The 16,127-nt window shown below is 34.7% G+C and overlaps 2 protein-coding genes across 2 annotated transcripts; both read left to right on the forward strand.

Annotated features, from left to right (window-relative positions):
* The first annotated feature begins 2,158 nt into the window (after positions 1 to 2,158).
* On the forward strand, positions 2,159 to 4,487 carry LOC141590920 (uncharacterized). The gene is made up of 3 exons (XM_074411433.1): positions 2,159 to 3,496; positions 3,588 to 4,150; positions 4,232 to 4,487. Exons 1-3 carry the CDS (start codon positions 2,159 to 2,161, stop codon positions 4,485 to 4,487), a joined length of 2,157 nt encoding a protein of 718 aa, XP_074267534.1.
* Positions 4,488 to 4,603: 116 nt separating this feature from the next.
* Positions 4,604 to 6,846, forward strand: LOC141590932 (uncharacterized). Its single transcript, XM_074411441.1, has 3 exons — positions 4,604 to 4,773; positions 4,827 to 5,738; positions 5,955 to 6,846. The coding sequence occupies exons 1-3, from the start codon at positions 4,604 to 4,606 to the stop codon at positions 6,844 to 6,846; spliced, it is 1,974 nt and encodes a 657-aa protein (XP_074267542.1).
* The last annotated feature ends 9,281 nt before the right edge of the window (positions 6,847 to 16,127 follow it).

Here is a 16,127-nt window from a genome sequence, read left to right on the forward strand (position 1 = left end):
TAAAGTCTAATAAAATTGCATAGATTTTAAATTTAATATATAATTTTATGATGATAATAATTAATACCATAAGTGTGCATGTTTATATTAATTAATTATTTTATGTTAAGAAAATTGACCATCTTCTAGTTTCTTTAAATAATTAGGAAAATTACCAAGCACATCTTAATTAGTTATTTTATTTTAAGGAAATTGACCATCTTAATTAATTATTTTATGTTAAATAAATTGACCATGTTTTAGTCTCTTACAATTGTTTAGGAAAATTACCAAGTTTCTATATAATTTAATTTTAATCCAAACTATATAATATTTCCATTGAGATCCCTTAATCGGGTCCATCACACGGTGCTAGTGATTTAAAACTATATAGTATAATTAATTTGTATAACTTTCTTTAATTACATTGAAGTCCCTTTGTTTCTGGATTTAATATATAGTATTGATTGATTCATATTAATATAATTACTACTACTCCTAATATTATCATTAATAATAATTAATAATAACATTGTTAATGTTTTTTTTTTTTTTGCAAGAATTTTCTTTTTTTATTCATTCGTATAGGGAATAAAAAAAAAAATCACTTACAATACTAACCACTACTTTCCTTACGGATAAGGAAAAAGTCACTAGAGAAAGATCAAAAGTCGCTATTTTCTTTTTTTTGAGAGACAAAAGTCACTATTTCACCAACATTGTTAATGTTAGTTTTTCATATACGAATTTTACTTTTTCACATATATTTTTTTATAAATGTTCTATTTTGTACCATTTTCACCCAAAATTGAACCAAATGAACTCTTAAATCAACATTTTCCTAAAACTTAATTTAATTGCTCAAATGACTTAAAACTTAAAAGATTGATTTTAATTTACCAATTAATAAATTAATTTACTTGTTTATCAATTATTAATATTATTTGTTGAGTTTTAATTAATCTATCAAATTTAATTTGTTTGTTAACGATGAAATTAGGGTCTGTCGATTTTTATTTAATTAATTAAATTAGCATTGTTGGTGGTTTATGGTGGCTTTCTAATCACTAAAATTAGGATGATACACGTCTATACTTTGAACAACGATCTAGCAAATCGGTGCTCCATTATTTCACCTAATTAGGATTGATGGTGAACCGTGGTTCGTGGTGACTACCTAGCTAATCACTCAAATTAGTAATTACTGTTGTTGTTTTTATTATTATTGTTATTGTTTAGTTCAGCTTTATTCATTCAGTTCAGCCCAGCTCCATTCATTTTAGTTCAGTTCAGCTCCATTCAGTTCAGTTCAGCTCAGCTGTAACACCCCACACACTAAGGTGCCTTGGCAAGACCACCTGATGCATGGAAGTGCTACCATCTCGGTTACCCGAGGCAATGTATATCAAAATGACCATAAAACAACGTACTTTATTATATAAGTTTAAAGCAATACATAACCAAAATCCAAACTATTAAAAGAAATACAACTGTTCCAAATTCCAAACCAACTAAAAGAAATTAAAGTTCGATAACACAACAGAAGACTCTAAAAGACTCGTGGTGACTCAATCTCAGCTATCCCTTGTGCATCCATCTCATACCTGCTCACCATCCCCGAATGGATCACCACAGTTTTTAAAACAATTAAACGAGGTCAGTTACTGATTACACAATATAAGATAAAGAAATATCAACAATACATACAATCCTCCAACACCGTCACATCACCAATCACCTGACTAGCCTGAAGGCCTAGTCTTGTCAGATTACGGCCGCAACCAGTAATCCACACCGTCAGTGAGGGACCGCAACCGTTCCCATCTAAGCCCCTCTCATCAATACCGAGCGGAAACCCATGTTCCATAATGTGCACATCCCCTCTTGTGGCGGGTTCCACATGGGTGAATCAAGGGCGTGAAGCCACTCTCGCAAGTGACTCCACTCAGCCGAGGGCGCACCTCGCGAACCACATACAAACAACAACCAACTACAACATCAACAATTACTAATTCAATACGATATAGGACAATAACATCAATCAACCATCATCAACCAACCAATTACCTAATATACATGTAAACAATAACTGAGTAGGATAATTGGTTGCATTCTGAATGATGAGAGAGAAATTTAGAGAGATAAAGTTCTCTGAATTTTAGGTCACAGTTTCTGCGCAATGGCGAAGAAGATTATTACTACTCATCATCATGCTGCTAATTCAACTAAAAATACCAATAAAAATAATAATTCATCAAGTAGTAACAACAATACTAGTACTAATAAATCTAATAATCGTACTCCAAATATTTCTAGTAACAATAAAAATTCTACTATAAATCTAACAAACAATCAACAGGTTACGATTGAAGAAAAAATTGATGCTGCTAAACAACAAGTGGATAATTTGGTGCAGGAGGCTAGTGAAACTGTGTTGGTGGAAGGATTAGTGTTGTCCGATGATCCGAAAGATTGGCGAGAGGTGTCACCTAAACGGAAGGGGGATGCGTCTTCTGGTACCAAGTTGGCTCCATTTGCAGAAGAAGAGACTGAGACTGGTGAATGTTCTTCTCCTCGACTTAAGCTAACGGTGGATGATGTTAAGGAGGAGATCGAATATTGGAAGTTAGCAATCTATGGCTATGTAATGGGGGCTAATCCACCTCGGGAAGTCATTGAAGGTTTTCTGCGTCGAATCTGGGCTGCTTATGAGATTTCACAGATTTCCTTCCTGTCGAATGGATTATTTGTGGTAAGGTTTGCTAAACTGGAACATCATAAGTTGGTACTTGCTAATGGTATGTTTACCTTTGATGGGAAATCTATTATTCTGAAGCCTTGGGATCCTTCTGTCAGGATTTCCAAAATTTCTGTTAAGAAGGTTCCTATCTGGGTCAAGTTAGTAGGTTTAGATCTTAAGTTTTGGGGTGCCAAATGTCTGGAGAAACTGGCTGGTTTAGTGGGACGTTTTATCAGAATTGATGATTCTACTCTTGAGAAATCTCTCATAGGCTTTGCTCGCATTATTGTTGAGGTGGAGATTGACCAGCAGTTTGTTACCCAGATTATGTTTGAGGATGAATTAGGGTTAGAAGTGAAGGTGGCAGTGGAATATGACTGGCTTACAATTACTTGCCAGAAATGTAAGGGCATTGGGCATAAAACTAGCAATTGTCGCAGGAAAGAAATTGGAGGAAGGAGGCCTATTGGAGCTCCACCAATTAAGCAGGTCTGGAGACCTAAGGTAGTAGGGGCTAGTACTGCTGATCCTGAGGAGTTTCCTCCCTTGGCTAGGGCTCCTATACCTGCTCAATCTGATAATGGTAATGGGAATGCTACTGCAGTTACTGCTACTCCTACTGTTACTCCTGCACATAGTCATGGACCAATTTATACTCCTACAAAAGTGATTACCAAGATGACCAGGCATGAGACTAGAGTGGTGGATGGTAGGCAAGGGGCATTTAATGTTAACTTTAATGCAGAAATGGTTGTGGCGTCTGATTCCACTGAATTGGTTGATAAAGGTGGGGGAGGAGGGAGTGCCTCTCCCAATGATTAATTTAGGTGTATGGAATGTTAGGGGCCTGAACAATGTTAATAAACAGAAACATCTGAAGTGGTTCCTGCATCAAAATGATGTGGACTTGTTTGGGCTCCTAGAGACTAGCGTTAAACCTAGTTCTCTAAATAATGTAGCTAGTAATGTCTGTTATAGGTGGAATTATGTTACTAATACCAGTGAGCATCCAGGAGGAAGGATTTGGATTCTCTGGAAAGGTAATAGTGTGGTTGTTGATGTTCTTGAAATGTCTGAGCAATATATACATAGTAGAATTAGGATGGTTCAGAATGGGACTGTCTTCTTAGCTACTTTCATTTATGCTTTTAATATGATTGAGCATAGGGTGCCATTGTGGACTGCTCTTGATAGGCTTAGTGGTAATGGACCTTGGATTGTTCTGGGTGACTTTAATAATGTCTTATATACCAATGAAAGATTAGGTAAAGCTGTTAGTGATGAGAAAATGCTTCCATTTCAATCTACTGTGGCTAGGTGTGATCTACATGATATGAAAACTACGGGTGCATTCTTTACTTGGAATAATAAACAACCTAGTGAAATTAGAATTTTTAGCAGGATTGATAGGGTGTTGGTTAATAGTGATTGGTTGGATTTTTAGTCTGATTGGATGGCACATTATCAGCCTGAGGGTACTTTTGATCACTGTCCTTGCATTGTGTCCTGTAGTGAGAGTTGCAAAGGGAGGAAGAGATCTTTTAAGTTATTTAACATGTGGTCCAGGGTTGAGGAGTTTGGAGAGCTGGTCAAGGAGAATTGGCAAATGCAAATTAATGGGACTCCTATGTATATTATGGCTAGGAAACTTAAGATGCTCAAGCCCTGCTTGAGGAGTTTCAATAGGGGTCTTTTCTCTGATATTGAACGTAATGCTGATGTGGCTTTCAATCTGTTGATTGATTGTCAGTTACAAATGTTGTTCTGATGGACAAGGAAAAATAGCTAAGGGAGTCTTATCAGCTGTTGGAGGAGTTTAGGACTGATTTTCTCAAACAGAAAGCTAAGTGTGCCTGGGCTAGAGAGGGGGATACTAATTCAGCTATGTTTCACCAAGCCATACAGCAGAGGCAGATGCATAATAAAGTTCTACATATTGAGAGTATGAGTGGGGTTGACTGTAGAGATCCTGGTGATATTCTGAAAGCTTTCCTTGATTATTATGAGACCCTTTTTGGGTCTAGTGCTCCTACTTCTGCCTTTTATAAAAAAAAGTAGTCACTCAAGGTGTTACTCTGGATGAGAGTGAATGGCCTGGCTTATGCAGTATACCTACTGAGGAGGAAATCAGGAAGGTTATTTTTTCTATACCCAATGACAAGAGCCCTGGACCAGATGGGTATACTAGCTGCTTTTATAAGGCCAGTTGGGAGACAATTCATGGGGATTTATGTGCAGCTATTAAAGATTTTTTTATTCATCGCAAGCTGTTGAAGCAAATTAATAGCACTAATATTGTGCTTATTCCTAAACTGGATAACCCAAAATCTGTGAAAGACTTTCGCCCTATATCTTGTTGTAACACTATATACAAACTGATCTCAAAGTTGCTTTGTAATAGGCTCAGTGGATGCCTCCCTAAGATTATCAATCCTGCACAATGTGCATTCATTAAGGGGAGAAGTATTTTGGGGAATATTTTGATTAGTCAGGATCTGGTGAGATTGTATGAGAGAAAAAGTGCTTCCCCTAAATGTCTAATGAAAGTGGACCTTAGGAAAGCCTATGACTTTATTGAGTGGGACTTTGTTGCTAATATGTTGGATGTTCTTCACTTCCCTCCTCAGTTTATTAAGCTCATCATGCAATGTGTAAGTACTACTTCTTATTCCATTGGGTTGAATGGTCAGAACTATGGATTCTTTCATGGGAAACGAGGTTTAAGACAGGGGGACCCAATATCCCCTCTGATCTTTACTTTGTGTATGGAATATTTAAATAGGCTTCTGGTTATGGGGAGTGGGCTGCCTGGATTTAAGTTTCACCCTCTTTGCAGGAGTTTGAGGTTGACTCACCTTATGTTTGCAGATGATTTACTCCTATTCTGTAAGGGTGAGGTGAAGTCTATTTGCATTCTAATGGAGTTGTTAAAAGATTTTCCACTGCTTCTGGCTTGTGTATCAACAATGATAAGTCTGATTTTTATTGCAATGGTATGCAACCTGCTATGGTTTCTCAGGTACTTAAAGAGACTGGTTTTAAGAAGGGTAGCTTGCCTTTCAAATACTTGGGTGTGAATATATCACATAAGAGGTTGACTAAGAGTGATTGTAATATTTTGGTGGATAGGGTGATTAGTAGAATTAGAGGATGGAATAGTAAGAAAATTTCTTACACTGGTCGTCTAACTTTGGTTAAATCTGTCCTGTCCACTATTCATACTTATTGGTCCCAGATTTTTGTGTTGCCTAAGAGTGATGGATAGGATCCAGGCTCTTTGTAGGAATTTTTTGTGGGAAGGAAGTGATAAGTACTCTAAGGCCCCCTTGGTTAGCTGGAATGTGTTATGTAACTCTAAGGAACATGGAGGGCTTGGCTTGATTGATAGCAAACAGTGGAACATAGCGGCCATTGGCAAACTTGTCTGGTGGTTGGCAACTAAACAGGATCATCTGTGGATTAAGTGGGTGGATAATATTTACTTAAAGGGTAAGAACTGGATGCTTTATGAACCCCCTCCTTCTAGCACTTGGGCTTGGAGGAAAATTTGTGATGTGAAGAACGTTTTTAAACCAGGTTATGCTCAAGGTAATTGGTGTGGAGATGACTGTTACACAATTCCTGCTGGCTATGAATGGTTGAGGCAGGAACATTTGCTGAAGGTTCCGTGGTATTCTGTGGTCTGGAATAGGTACAATGTTCCTAAATGGAGTTTTACTATGTGGCTACAACAACAGCAGAGACTTCTTACACTTGATAGATTAGTCAAGATGGGTATGGAGGTGTCTAATGAATGTTTTCTATGTGGTATTGCACCTGAGTCACATTCTCATTTGTTTTCTGATTGTGCCTATGCTTTGAAATGTCACCAACTGATTGCTGATTGGCTACATCTACCCAAAAGTGATATTGCTGACTGTGTTAAAATTGCAAAGAAACATGGCCAGTCTATGTTGATCAGGCAGATTACTTTGGCGGTTGCAGTTGGGACTGTCTACTGGATTTGGATGGCTAGGAACACCTGCAGGATTGATGGGTATGTGATACACCCTGTGCATCTGGTTCAACGAGTTAAAGAGGACTGCAGGAGAAGACTTCTGGGGATCTTTCAAGGGGATATGAAATAGTCTGATAGTTTATGGTGTCATGAGAAAGGTTTTAAGTAAGCATTGTTTCTTGGTGAATATGTATACTGTAGTACACAAATAGTGATCACATATAGAGGAGGTTGATGTAAATGGTTGTCCATTTGGACATTGAGTTATAATATATACTAACATTCCACCAAAAAATAACTGAGTAGGAAAATCCTACCTGGAAAAGCAATCACCAATATCGTCACAATCAGCGAATCAGAAACGTTCCTCTACGAAATCACCTCCTACCAATCACACAACTATACAATCAACATCTAAACCAACAATACACCCAAAAACTCCAATCTACCCAATTAGGGCTTAAACCAAAATCAACAAAACAACATAAAAACCATACTAGGATCTTACCCACAACGCGACGATCCCAACGTTGTAAAGAACTCTGGATTTCGACGACACAAGCCTTGGGATTTGATAGCAATGAGAGAGATGAGAAGCAACATAACTTTTTTTTTATCTTTGTGAAAGTTAAAATAGGGTAAAAGTGAAAAGAAACTGACGGATTATGTTTTTATATCATTCTCACGTTGCTATTAAAACTCGGCAAAATAACCCGTAAAACCGACTTACTCGATCGAGTAAGTGACTTACTCGATCGAGTGGCCCCTACTCGATTGAGTACCCATCAGACAGAACATTGTTTCGTAACCAAAAGTCACTTACTTGATAGAGTACCCAACAGTACAGAAAACCGTAGTATTACATCAGCTCCATTCAGTTCAGCTCTAAAAAGCCATAAAGAACAAGGCCTAAATCCAGTTATTGTGTATGCAACACTTTCTACTATCCTTGAGTCGAATCGTTCAACAAGCAGTTTTCGCACTGTTACTTGAATGATATTTTTTTGCACAATAATTTAGAGATCAAAATCATCACCATTTTCAACATATAAATATACTTGTACTTTCTAGGTTGTTTTAAGCAAAAAATTACCTCGATGTCTAGTATTAGCATTTCAATACTTGCATGCTGGTTGGGGATAACATAGTCGATCAGGGCACCATTTTCGAACAACTCTAGCAATCAGGGTTTGTTTTCTCATGTTTTCCTTAAGTTGAGTGATGGTGGATGTTACAAGGGTGGTCTTTCGAGTTATTAATGTAATGAGGGTCTTTTTTTGGGCCATTCTTCTGCTTATATATTAGTTCTGTATGGTTTGCTTGGTAGTGTGTATTTATATGTATTTTTATACGTAAAAATGGTAGAGATAATGTGTATTTTGGGAAGAATATCGATATGAATAGAGATAATATGTATATGGTAGAGATAATTTTAAATTTAGAAATTATTTTTATCATAATCGTAGAAATAATATTGTGATTGTGACTAATAATTATGAATGGTAGAGATAAAGTTAATATAGGAATATAAATTTAAAAATGTTACAATTTAAAAATATGTTTACAAATATATTCTGTTATATTTCGTTTTGATCTATTATGACTTTTTTATTCCATATTTTATGTTTTGTTTCCTTTTATTATGTTGCATTTTCATTGGTGGAAGTAATCTTTGCACAGATTATGAAATATCAATTATTTCGTTCATAGTAGTATTAATAGTTAGTTGCAGGATATTTTATATTTTATTAAAAATTGTGATTGCTACGTAGTAGTAATTAGTTATGTGATTTCAAAGCCAAGATTTTCTTGTGATTAACTTTATTATTAGTTTAATATTTTGGCATAGTAGTATATCGTTTTTTTATTTTCAAGATTATGCACAATCAACGCCATGAAATTAGGAAAAAATATACTCCCTCCAATTCATCATAATGTTCCCATATGAATATGGCACAATACTTAAGAAAGATGATTATAAAATAATAAAGGACAAATGTGGGGTATGTTGATAGGAGAGAGGGAAGAATAATTAGTAGTTAAATAATGATGAAACTTTTGGTAATTGTTCCCTCCAAAAGTTAAACACAAAATTAGACATGCTTAATAATGTTACTAAACCGTCCCATTTCTATTAAGATTAACCGCCTGATTAAAGTTAAGTTTACAAAACTTGGTTGTTTAACAACCATTACATATGGAGACATGCCTCCATTTACCAATAATCCAATGTTTATTAAATAAAATTACATAGGATTAGTAGCTGATTAGTATACAAATCACAACAATTTTTCGTAAAAAAAAAAAAAAATTAAAACGGCAGATCAATGGTGATCAGAGGACTTCAGTTTTCATTATGGGTTTTCCCTATCTTGTCAGCCAAATTGGTTGTCCTTCAACCAAAAACCAAACTATCAAAGTCTAAATCTAACAAAGCAAGTTGCCTTAAATATGAAAATTTGGCACCAAATTCAAATAAGGAGCCAAATATCACAAACATTTCAGTTTTTGCGCCCAATTAGTTTTCAAACATTGTGCAAAGTTCAAGTGTATATAAATAGAGAGGCAGTTATCAGTTGGGCTCATTTATTTGAGTAGAGCCAAAAAGTATCTTTCTTACCATTACATAAATCAAAAAAAAAACATTCTCAATAAATGAAGAAACCAAATCTAGATAACTTGGAAAGAGGGAGAATCTGTGGTCTTCTACTAGAGAAAACCATTGATGGAAAAGTAAAGCATGGTGCAATGGCAGAAATTGCAGCACAATTTGGTGTATGCAGCAAAACAATAACCAAAATTTGGAATAAAGCTAAAGTTCAACATGCTGCAGGCCAGGGAATCAATGTCAACAGCAGAATCAAAGGTAGAAAGATGCCAAAAAGAAAGGAGTTTGACACTTCTAAGCTAGAAAGTTTGAAACTTGCAAAGAGGACAACTCAATATGAAGTTAGTAAAGGGATGGGTGTTAGTCAATCAACAGTATGCAGATGGGTGAAGGCAGGTCTGTTGGATTCACATACAAATGCAATCAAGCCACTTCTGACAGATAAGAACAAACTTGAACGATTAATTTAATGTCTTTCACACCTTCAATATGATAAACATACCAAACGTTTTATTTTCAAGGATCAAAGCAATGTGATTCACATAGATGAAAACTGGTTTTTTTATTACAAAACCAAGTCAAAGGTTTTATGTAGGAAAAAAAGAAAGAAGACCTTTTAGATGTGTGCAATCTAAAAGATTCATAACTAAGGTTATGTTCATGTGTGCCGTATCAAGACCTAAATATGGTCCAAATAAAGAAGTAATTTGTGATGGGAAAATTGGTATATGGCCATTTGTAATGGAGGTACCAGCTAAGAGAGAATAAAAAAATATAACTGCAGGCACACTAGAAACAAAGAACATAGAGTCAATTACTAAGCAAGTCACCAAAGAAATGTTGATTTCTAATGTTTTGCCTGCCATTAAGTCTAAATGGCCTGCAAACTACAGTAAGAATATTCTGATACAGCAGGATAATGCAAGACCCCATATAAGTAATGTAGATGAAGATTTCAGAAAGCATGCTAATGAAGATGAGTGGAACATTCAATTTAGTTATCAACCTCCAAATTCTCCAGATTTAAATGTTCTTGATTTGGGATTTTTTAGAGCCATTCAATCTCTTCAACAAAAGAAAAAATCAAACACACTACAAGAACTTGTTGACAATGTTATGAAAGCTTATGAAGAGTTGGAAGTGATCAAGCTTAACTATGTGTTCATTACTTTGCAGGCATGTATGTTAGAGATTATGCAACTCAAAGGTGGGATTGACTATCCTATACCTCATATGCACAAATCAAAATTAGCATCACAAGGTTTATTACCTGAGTATCTAGATGCTAATACAGAATTGGTGAAAGATTACATTAGATATGTAACAAATCTTGGTCATGGAAGTAGAATTACTGAACTGGTAGAGTCATTTAGTAGTGCAGAAAATAGTGTAGAACTAATAGATGTTGCAGGTTGCAATAATGATCCAACAGGTGAACATGAAGTTGTTGGTAACATTACTGAAGACGGTGCAATTACTAATGCAGTTCAGGTTGCAGATATAGTAGAAGCATGAATGTGTCAGGGAAGATAAATCAGTAACAGGCAAGTTTTTGAAGACAACCAGATGTATGCATTTAGACATAGTAGAAGCAAACAAGTTTTTGCAGTAAACAAAACAGTCAACATTTTGATGAGAACCAGATGAATGCAACCAGAGTACAAGCATGTAGTGTAGACAAAAAGATGAATGCAGTAAAAACATAGAAGGCACACATGCAATTTATGTACTCTTTTGAACTTTGCACAAGTTTTTATTGTCTCTTGGGCAATTAATGTAAACTGAACTAGTTAAATGGCAATTGTGCTATTGTAGTCAGACTTCAACCAAATTAAGTTTCAAGTTAAGATAACCAACATCACAATCCATACATAGCCTGCATCACGATTACCAATGGTAGCGTAATGCATAAATTGTGTAACTATGCTCTCAAATGAAATCATTGAGCATAAATAAACTGAACAAAAGGAGAATAAAAACCCATAAACAGCAACTTTTACATCATTAGTCCTTCAAACCGTATTTAAAAAAAACAATAAATTAGGAGAAGAATTAGACCTCCCATCGTGTTTTTCTTCCAAATCAGGAACAAACAAAGAGCAATACCGAGAATCAGGGACAAATGTATCAAGTTCCCCATAACTGTCAGGAACAACATCAAAGGAGTCAACTATGGGCTGACTGTAACCACCAACATCAACAAAATCTTCATGCATGGCATCACCAGTAACTTCATCTCCCATTAGACCTTCCTCGACATCTTCATCTTCAATGGCAAACATGGGATCAATTTTTGCCATTTGAGTCAGCATCAAACGACGGTATTTTGGGCTTTCACGTCTTTCAACCATCTTTTTCATCCTTCTTTCTACATCAACCCTCATAAACTCCGCCATCTCTTCCCTAGCCTTCTGATAATCATCATTTTTCCCAAATTCAAGGATATCATCACCAGAATCAGTAACAACTTTCTCACCTACATCATTTCTTTTCACCCCCTCGCAATCTTCATCAAACCCAACCAAAACAACAGAGTTGTTAAACAAACAAGGGTCATCTTCAAAATCCGAGTCAAGATAACTCAAATCTGGAAAAAAATTGATAAACTTATCGAATTTCTGGCGATTTAAGTAAAAATCCATCGACATAATGATTGAATGATAGAAAGGAGAGTGCGAAAGTGAGATCAGAGATGAGGAAAGGGATTAGATGTGAAACAAAGGAAGATTTGGACGGAAAATAAGAGAGATCTACAGAGAGAAAGTGAGGAACAATGGCGGAAGAGAGAGTGACAATTAGGGTTTGGCTGATTAAGGGGTTAAATATGGCGGGAGGGTTAATTAAGGTTTGGTTGATTAGGATTACGGGTTAAATGGGCTGGGTTAATAATTGGGTTAGTATTTGGGTTGGGTTAATTAGGTGAATTAGTATTTGGGTTAGGAAATAAAGTAGGGGTACAAAATGTAAAAACAAAAAATAAGTAAGGATAGAATGGTAATTGTGTAGGTGAAAAAGTTACTAAAAAAGGAAAGGGGAACATTACTTGAATAATCCGTTTTGGGAAATAGGGAACATTATAGCGAATTGGATGGAGTATTACCCTAGTTAATATTGTTTATTTATTTTTAAGATTATGCTCAATCAGTGCCATGAAACTAGAAAAGAATATTACCTTAGTTAAACATTGTAGTATAACATTTTTTTACCTTTAAGATGTTGTTACTCTCCATGAGATGCCACGTCATATTTGATGAAATTTTATAATGACATGTCAGCAGGGAACTTAGAGGATTGATATGTAGAATTATAATTCTTCAATAAGACGTTGATATCCATCTTACAATTACATTAGATCAAGTATAAAAGATGAGGCAAAAAAAGATGCCTGGAGACTAACAAAAGATTTATCCTATCCAGTTAGTCTTGCTTATAACCGTTGTAAATTATAACGGAGGGGTATATCACCCTATGACCCCGAACAAAGGTGTTGGTTGGGTTGAATTTATAACTCCGTTGTAAATAATAACGGATGTAAACAAGAATTTGTGTTATCCTATATATGCAAATGAGAACACATTTAATTCCTTTTCCTCTTGACGAATACAATTAATTTGATGGAGTCACCCAATGCCCAAGTTTTACCACATTAATCACATTTTTTTTGTTTAACAAGTCCAAGTTCACCCTTACTTTTTATATCACTCGAACATTAATGAAAATGTAAATACTTTTCTAACCATAAGGTTCAATGCAGTCAAGCATATCCTTCTACGTCGGTCGTTTCTCCTCCTTGTCTTTCAATTCAAGGCAATGAGATAGTGACTGCTCTTTGTTCTTGGATTACACGCAACCAGTCTGCCTCCAACCATTCGACTTCTATCTCCGTCGTTGCTACGCTCCATTTTTCACAATGCAGTTCATTGCCCGTTATTCGCTACCAAAACGAGAAACCCCATTTTGCTTCTTATGCTTTGTATCATCTGCTCATGATACAAAATGATATACTTGCCAAATATCATGGTACACCTCGCATTTTCATTTCCCTCGTCTACCTTGAAAATCTTTTGAAAGAGTTGAATGAAGCGAGGAAAGTCAAGAAATTCGTTGGTTTGTTGTTTGGGAGATGTCTATGTTGTTTTTCAGCTTACAATATTACGAAAAAGCAAAATTAGTAAAAATGCATTACGTTTGACAATTTATCATCTAGCTGCGATCAATATAGCTAGGTATTTTCAATGATGAGGATTTCACTTTCATCCTTTGCGAGTCGATTCCTAGCTACGGAGATGTCGTAATCACTATGCCTTGTTTCTGGCCCAATGATGATCGAGTAACGACTCTTGTACAAGTAACACCCTCAATTTCCGACCTCCGATATTTAAAGCCTTTAACTCGGAAACTGGACGTGTTAGCGATGTTTCTTCAAATAAAGTAATGATATCATATTTATACAAGGGTGCTAAAATAAAACATCATTGCAGCGGAATAATACTTAAATATTTACATCATTCTCAAAACTCAACAACTTAAATAATAAAGGTTTAAGATACAATCTTTAGACTACTAGTTTATTCGCGAACTTTCAGTCGACATGTTCATATATATTTTATTACCGTCAAAAAACAAGGAAACTTTCTACGAAATTTTACAGAAGTCAACTAAACTTGAAAATAACCGAAGTCCGTTATTTAAGTTTTCAAAGATAACAACTTCAAGATGGTCCGATAATTCGTTTACGACAACATACAGGTTTACAACATTTGCCGATTTTTATAATTTTTAATCAAATCGTCACAAATCTATCTACTTATGATTATATCTAATTTGGACATGATGATATGATAAACTAATACTTAAAACATGATTCTAGAGATTAAAGATTAAAACTTCTCTTATTAGGATTTTAAAAGTTGTACAAACAAGAGTATTTATACTAGTAAATATCACAAGACCTACTAAGATTCAAATTACCATAGAACAAGACTCTTGTCTCTTGAATTTGTGATTAAGGTTTTAAAAGTTATATAAACAAGGGTATTTATACTAGTGAATATCACAAGACTTACCAAGACTCATGTCAACCTTACTCGGTCAAACCGTGTTTCCCTTCCTTTTTTTAGTAATTCTCTTAATCAAACTTTTCTAATTTTATTCTACTACTAATTAAATATAATATAATTATCGTATGTGAGCACATATGTTATATTACTAATATTATTAATGGGATAAATCATCTAACTCATAATATTAATTACTAACTAATCAACTCATTACATTTACGATTCACTAAACCAATTCCATTTATAAAATGAACTACTCTTTAATCAAATGTAATTAAATAAATAATATCTCAAAAATATCGGGTATTACAGTTCATGTGTATGGAACCACTAATTCGTGCAGAAAAACATTAACCATGCTTTGTGTTGCTAATCATTTACTAAACTGAATTGTGGGTTTTATTTTTGTTGTATCGATTCGGCTAAGAACACGACGAATGATTACACTTTAATCAGAGACTTGATTTCAGGGCAGGGCTGTAATTTAAATGCTTTCTAGTGTGTAAAAAAAAAATCACCAGTAATTATAATAAGAAAAAAAAAATGATGACAAAATCGTGACAAAATACAAATCAAAGTAACAATATGTATGACAAAATACTAATAAATCGTGACAAAATATTAATGACTTGTTGCAATATACATCAAATGCCCTATCTACAAAGTAAATCGAATACGATAAACGCATTGCATTCTCTTGGCGTGTACCTAACTTAAGTACCAATACGATAAACGCATTGCATTGTTTATGCCGTGTATCACTTTCTCATAACGCAGAGTGATATTATTTCCAAATATTGCCGTAAATCTCGTATTTTTTTTCCATCCTCTATGTTGTTATGGTGGTTTCAATTATTAGAACGACAAATTAAGAAAAAATGCATTACACTTGACAATTTTTGATCTAGCTACGATGAGTACTATTAAAATAAGTGTGTTCAGTGACGAAAAGTTCTTCTCCATGTTATACGAGTGCATTGCTAACTATGGAGGTGTCATAATCATTAAGCATTCATTATGGCTCGATGATAATTGAATTACGAAACGTGTTCATGTGCCTAGAAATACCAACTACGTAGAGAAATGTTAATCATGCCGTGTATTGTTACTCATTTATTAATTTGGAGGGTAAGTCATATTTTCGCTGCCGGCTAATGTGGTGGGAAGTGGTGACATGGTAATAAGAGACTTGAAACTCATACTAAATTTTATTGTCATCCAGCTGAATCCATGAGATAAGCCTCCCCTACTTGAACAAAATCGAGTCCAAGTTTCGATGATGATTGTTTTGTTAAGTTAATGAAATTTGTTTGTATCATTGGTACAAGTGGTACCAAATAGTGTATTTAGTAGAAAATTAGTGCAACATAGATCTTATTAATTTTGTTGAATGAATTTCACTATTCAATATAAAACTTGCCTTTACATATTTGCATTTGTTATTTTTGATGCTTTTATTTGTTACATTGAAATATGTTTTTTGTGTATTTTTCGATGTTTGATTTTGTGGTATTTGAAAAGCCATAGTAATACGATCATACACAAATGTTAGATATATAATTCACTTTTAACACTATCTTACAAATGTGATCTGTTTATTTTGATACATATTTTATCGCAAAATGGAGATTAAGCACATGACTTTACTCAATTGCAAAATTAACTTCTTTAATTTTCTCGTGTAGCAATTAGTCCCCGTAATTTATACTTCGTATCAAATGTTAAATTTAATCCAATTTTTAG

The sequence above is a fragment of the Silene latifolia genome, chromosome 1 (genome assembly GCF_048544455.1).
Source record: "Silene latifolia isolate original U9 population chromosome 1, ASM4854445v1, whole genome shotgun sequence".
NCBI lineage: Eukaryota > Viridiplantae > Streptophyta > Magnoliopsida > Caryophyllales > Caryophyllaceae > Silene > Silene latifolia.

What these genes read in the sequence shown, in the direction of transcription:
- LOC141590920 (XM_074411433.1), top strand. Translation starts at nt 2,159, where the DNA reads ATGGCGAAGAAGATTATTACTACTCATCATCATGCTGCTAATTCAACT. An exon ending in CGTCTGATTCCACTGAATTG is followed by an intron (nt 3,497 to 3,587) that starts GTTGATAAAGGT and finishes GTTAATAAACAG; the next exon opens with AAACATCTGAAGTGGTTCCT. An exon ending in GTGTTGGTTAATAGTGATTG is followed by an intron (nt 4,151 to 4,231) that starts GTTGGATTTTTA and finishes TGTGTCCTGTAG; the next exon opens with TGAGAGTTGCAAAGGGAGGA.
- LOC141590932 (XM_074411441.1), top strand. Translation starts at nt 4,604, where the DNA reads ATGTTTCACCAAGCCATACAGCAGAGGCAGATGCATAATAAAGTTCTA. An exon ending in TCTGCCTTTTATAAAAAAAA is followed by an intron (nt 4,774 to 4,826) that starts GTAGTCACTCAA and finishes TGGCTTATGCAG; the next exon opens with TATACCTACTGAGGAGGAAA. An exon ending in AACCTGCTATGGTTTCTCAG is followed by an intron (nt 5,739 to 5,954) that starts GTACTTAAAGAG and finishes TATTGGTCCCAG; the next exon opens with ATTTTTGTGTTGCCTAAGAG.